General features: G+C 34.9%; 1 protein-coding gene across 1 annotated transcript in view; it reads left to right on the forward strand.

Annotated features, from left to right (window-relative positions):
- ARL13B (ADP ribosylation factor like GTPase 13B) overlaps positions 1–4,312 on the forward strand; it is a 33,166-nt gene extending 28,854 nt beyond the window's left edge. The window contains exon 10 of the mRNA XM_062515302.1: positions 2,336–4,312. Within this exon, the coding sequence (XP_062371286.1) occupies positions 2,336–2,412 (77 nt within the window). The 3' untranslated portion in view covers positions 2,413–4,312. The remainder of the gene's footprint in view (positions 1–2,335) is intronic.
- Positions 4,313–6,000: the final 1,688 nt, after the last annotated feature.

A 6,000-nucleotide genomic window follows, 5' to 3' on the forward strand; every position in this document is an offset into this window, starting at 1 on the left:
AAACATAAAATATTTATTTCTCGCAGGATTGAAATTCATATGCTTAAAATGTGATTTGTAATCTTAATCTCAAACCCATCTTGCTCTTTTTTTACAAGGCAAATAGAAGGTGACAACAAAGGAAAGCCAGATGAAGAGGTAGGGAGGGGAAGAAAAGGAACTCAACTTTTATCTGTGCCTAAGGGAGGTGTTGCATTCTGTAGGAATAGCATGGGTGGGACAAAGAGGAAAAAAAACTGCTTAAGATAGGTGTTAATTTGTAAAATAAGTATAATTATTAAATAATTTTGGAAGTTAATGATGGCAATTATGTTGGTAGGGAAATTATCTCTTGGCCAGAGGTGTAAGAGGAAACTTGAAGTACTCAGAATTTACAGCTGAATTCAAGGCATTGCCTACTCTTTGGGAGATTTATTCTTGTTTTTCAGGAATTTTGAACCACTCACAAGATGCACTCTCACAAATCCTAGCAAGAAAACAGGTATTAGGAAAGCACTATTTATAAATGAAGAAAGTTCTTTGATACGTAGCCCAGCACTGTCAAACCTTTAGTCAGGTCCTGATTTCCAAAAACATCATTTCATTTCTTTTTGCTTAAAGCAGCTGTGAGGTTTTAACTCTGTCAATTTGAGATAGAATCAGAATTATTGAGACTGGAAAGGACCCTTAAGATCACTGAGTTCCACTGTTAACCCAGCACTGCCAAGGCCATCTTGCACTGATTTAATTTCCCATCTGGCCTTGCCCATTTTCTCTCACACAGCAGTGTTTTCCAGTGAATCCTTAAGAATTTGCATACTGAGAACCTGCTCCTGAGTGGAAACTCAGAGTTTCCCTAAGGCCAGTGGAGCCTACCTTGGGTTCTTTTTTACAATAATCCCTAAATGACATCTTTCTGAAAATCAATGTATTTTTGGTTGGCCCTTTAGCAGAGAAATGAATCAGTGTTGATATTTTTTTTTCCTTCCCACAGCTTTGCCCAAAATTCAAAAGTGGGTTTTAAAAGTTTTTTCAGACATTCAAACTTTGTAATTACACATTTATATTCACTAAAGACTGCCATTTTTTCCAGTCTTGCTGACAATTTTGGCACAACATGAGGCGATGAGTGCCTGTTTATTGTCAGTGCAGGACACATGTGCAAGAATGTTAAACATCTTTCATTATAGGAGGTAAAATTCTCTGCCAGTCCTAAAGTGCTCTGCCAGACCTCAAAAAATGGGTGAATAAAACCATCCACTGGACAGATTGTCATTGACCTTAGAATAATTTGTTGCAGTTTCCTTGCTGCTGGGCTGTTCTAATGCCATTGAAATAAACATATTTACAGTAATACAAGTGTTCTCACTTTGCTGACCAAATGTAAGGATAATTAACACCTCGATCCTACAGACAGGTCTGCATATTCTTCAAGTAGTGTAGTCCAGTTTGTTTGCTTTTGTTCATCTTAGCTCAGGAATGCAATTTTAACAGACGCTGTTGCATCTGTAAGACAAGTGGGACGTATTCTTCTTGGAAAATGATGATGTATTAAAGCTGAATTTTGTGTTGGCAGGCCATCAAGGCTTTGTTGGGGAAGAGGTGGTGTGTATAAACAAAACTGAGATTTGAACGCTTCAAAAAGCTGCTTTTATTTTTTCTTGATTTCTACCTCTCTCCTCTTACCATCTCCCATATTATTTTGCTTGTGAAGTGCTTTGCATGTTCCAGTCTGCATGTTTTTTTTTTAATTTTATATCCATTACAAATGTTTGAGAACACTTGTTACTCTCTTCTAATGTACTTATTAACTTCGTCTTGTACAGTTTTACCATTTTAAATTCCTTTATTGACGGAAGGAAATGTTGGATTTCTATCTAAAAATTCTGAAATAGTTCTCTTAGTTATTTTAGCTTGCAAGATAAATGCCATGCATAAATGGTCCCAAAGTTTTGGATTCTGCACAGTTTTACTGTCATTTTAAATTATATTGCAGTGCAACCTTGACTACAGCAACATGCCAATTTCAGTGCTTCATTTTGCAGTTGTTATTTGTACACTTTGGATTTCTTCTTTCCTATTTTTAGGTATGTTTACAGATCCCCCTTGGGCTTGATCTTGCAAATGCTGATGCATGTGTAACAATGTAATTAAGCCCTCGTTTGGCCCATCCTTCTCTAGACATGAATTAACACTAGGTTTGAAAGTTTGCTTAGAGGAGTTAGCTCTAAACTCATGGAATACCTGGCTTTCATTAAGGAAGCAAGAGTTTAGTAAACATTCCTTGAGCCAGGAAGGTGGTAGGTGACGGACTGATGGACTGATGTGCTTTTCTGCTCTGGAATTTCTTCCACAGATTTCTATGGAAAGCCTCTTCCCCCACTGACGCTACGCCAAAGACCCAACAGTGATACCCATGATGTCATTGCTTAACTGAACAAAGAGAATTTTAAAAAACAGAATTTAAAAATCCTATCTTTTTTTTTACCCTTGATGGAAAATTTTTTAAATGACGTTTTATCAGCATATGACAACTAATCATGGAGTTCATCCTGTTGTACTTAGGTGGTCAGACTTTATCAGTTGCTTTTCACATCACCAGCTCTTCTTCAGGATTTATTTGATTTCCTTGTGAAAAGACCTGGCTGTAAACCTGAAGAAAAACACCTTCAACATCCCGTAACACTGGATTGTACATTCCCACCGAGATCTTTCTCCAGGTGCTGTGCAGGTGTTGGTATTTTTTCAGGGAATAAATGATTCTAAAGCATTTTGTAAGATTCCTGTATGATAGGGTGAATATAGAAAGGTTAAACAAATACTGAATATATTTTTATACCTTTTTATAAAATGAGTTGAAAGTTTGAGTGGAGCTGTGTATCTACTACCAATAAGATGATACCTAGGGAGCGTTAGAAAGCTGATAGTCAAGTGCATAAAAATAAAGTATGTTTGACTCTTACATTTCTCTTACAGTACCAATACCTTTTCTTAGGTATTACATTACATGTTTCATATTTCTGGCAATCTGAAGCAGAGGGCAAGATAAAAAGATTAAAATAAATACATTTTATACAAAATAATGCTATTTGAACTGTCTGGAAGTTTTCTTATCTGTTGTTTTCTTTATTTTGTTAACTGAGTTTGACATAGGTAATAAATTATGTGGAAAAATAGAGTTGAATACTGTATTGTCTACTACAACAAATGAGAAAATTGCACATAGTGGGAAATTTGCACTAACTAAATCATCAATTTTGATGGGAAACTGAATCAACCATTATGCAGATGACCTCCCATAGTTTTTAATCTCAATAATACCAAAATACCGTCTCGCAAACTAAAGAAACCCCAGGTTTTTAAGGATTGCTATAAGACTTTTATATAATGTGTTGAAAATCACATACAAGTGATACCTAAACAACAAAGATTACAGTTTGTTATTTTCCTGTTTACATGTTTTTACTGTTACGTTGGAGACAACCAGTGGTGTATTTGTGAAGATACATTGTTCTGCCACTTAATGACAGACAGGATGAAGCCCCCATTCAGGGTTTGTTGTTTTTTGTTTTTTTTTTTTTTGGAGAAGCAGTATTTGATGATTTTGTGTTGTGCTCTGTTGTCAATAATGTGCTTTTACCAAAGGAGTCCAGATGTTGAAACAATGTTATATGTTGAACACTTTGGTCTTGGAAATCTTTGCCATACACCCCTTGCAGCAAAGAGTTGCATTAACATCTGCCATAATAAAATGAAATTTTTAAGATTTTTAAAAAGGATAAGGTGGAATCAGTCTCAAGGATACCAAGTTTGGAATCAGTGGAGAGGTTTATTCCTCTGTTTGCTCCTTTAGAGAAAGGAGGAAACAATTTCTATGTGACTACCAGCATGAGAATACTTTTGTTGTATTCTAATACTTTAACATGATTCAGTTGAATTATTCTCAGGATTTGGTCATTTTCCCTTCAAGACAACACAATACTAAGTGGAGGGGAGGTTGCAGAAAAATTTATATATGCAATCTCAACTTCACTAACACTAGCTCTGTTACCACTTAAGTTTTTGGCTTAAAGGCTCTCCTTTTGCAGACTTACTTTTTTTACAGCTTCAATTTCTAGAAATGTGTTACCCTTTTGTTTTCCCTCTTTCCACAAATAAAGTCATGGAAGTCTTTACTAAAAATAAAGCTAAATACTGCTGTGGTAACAAAATTTGAGAAACTAAAATGTTGATGCTTATATATGAACTGTGTGTTGTGTGTGTGGACACGTATCATTTTTGATTTTTGCTTTTAAAATAAATTTTATCAGTATGTGACCAAATTTCTCAAATGTTTTATATGTTTTTGTTTTATTAATATGCTTTGTAATTGTTTACTATGGTGGGTTTTTTTCAGTAATTTATACTGCTATGGCTTTTTATTTGCTCAAGATGGCATTTATGTATAGAATAAAACTAATGCAAAGCTTCAACATGTTTCCTGTATTACCATAAATTTAAAATTTCTTGGAAGTAAGTCTAGGCATAAATATTTAGGGGCTGCAAGTCTCACATACATTTCTAAAGTGTATGAAATAGAGACCTTTTAGACAGAATCTTTACATATTTTTGCAAGAGAAATGTGATCAAATTTAGAATATACTGATAGATTGGCAATAAGTTGGGGGTGTGTGTGTGTATATATATATATATGTGTATATATGTGTATATATATATATATATATATATATATATATATATACACACACACACCTATAAAGAACTTTGATAGTGCACTTAATATTTGAGAGATAAAAGTTGTCCAGCTGTAAATGAAGAGCACAAAATAGATTTCATCATACTTTTTGTCAGCTGTAGCATCACTTTTGAAATGTATCAGTGCATGCAGCTAAGTGTATTTGTATTTAAATACAGGAGTGGTAAGAACACAGAAATTCACTATTTAAAGCAGAACATTTTGCATTATCTATACGTAACATATTTTCGACAAAATATTTTAAAGGTAAGTTCTAAGTATCTTCTGAGAAGGAATAGTAATGTTCATGAACTGAATTAGTGTGATAGATGCAGTCTTCAAAATAAGTTGTTCAGTTTGTGTTCCCTTTTAGTTACAACCTGGAATCCACAGAAAGACCTTACTCATAAAGGTTTTAAAATCAAAATTATTTAAAATAGACATATTTGGTATCCATTAGGTCTCTGGTGTGAGATTGGGAAGGATTGTTGAACCATAACAAAATAAACAACATAGATCTATTTTTTTCCTTTAAATAGGATTCAAGCAGTATTTTAGTGGAAGGTTTAGTATTGCAATTTCAGGATGCTGCCCCATAACTTTGCCATCATGTTAGCTTCTTGGCTCCTGGGCTTCATTCAACTTGAAATACTTTCCTATTTTGAATAGAACATACCAACCAGCATTTCAATAGATGCATTTGTAAATGGAGTAAGTAAAGGAGCCTGTTGTAAATGTAATTTAAGTTTATCTGCAGTAGCACATGAGAGATACAAGATGCATTTTTGCTGTTTGCGGTTTGTCTGTGATGGTGCTGATGAACTGGAGTCCTTTCTTTGGTGCAAATCTGCTTTCAGACACAGTAACACTGATGGCACCATGTGTCATACAGTGGAATATAGCCATTAGGGGAAGGTGGCTCACCCAGCAGGCCTTTTTGTTGTATCGGTACGGTAAAATCCAATTCTTAGGTGTTCTGGTATGGTACTGGCCTTGGCAGAATTGGAGAACTACTTTTTATGCCATTTTTGTTCTGTATCTGTTGGTAAAACTCACTTATCAAAAAGTCTTTCAGGTTTCCTTCGCATTTTGTATTTAAGAGGCCTCCGTTTTGCCTCCAGGCCCGTTTTCACAACCCGGAGAGAAGCATTTTAAATAAGTAAGTTTTCAAGCCTGGTGCTAATCTGCATGAGGTGAGCAGAAACGCTTAGTCTTCATTAGCTGGTGCCTGAAACTCAAATATTTATCCATATGATAGCACTCCTGCCTTTACCTTTGCACCCCTT

Source organism: Cinclus cinclus, chromosome 2 (genome assembly GCF_963662255.1).
Source record: "Cinclus cinclus chromosome 2, bCinCin1.1, whole genome shotgun sequence".
Classification (NCBI taxonomy): Eukaryota; Metazoa; Chordata; class Aves; order Passeriformes; family Cinclidae; genus Cinclus; species Cinclus cinclus.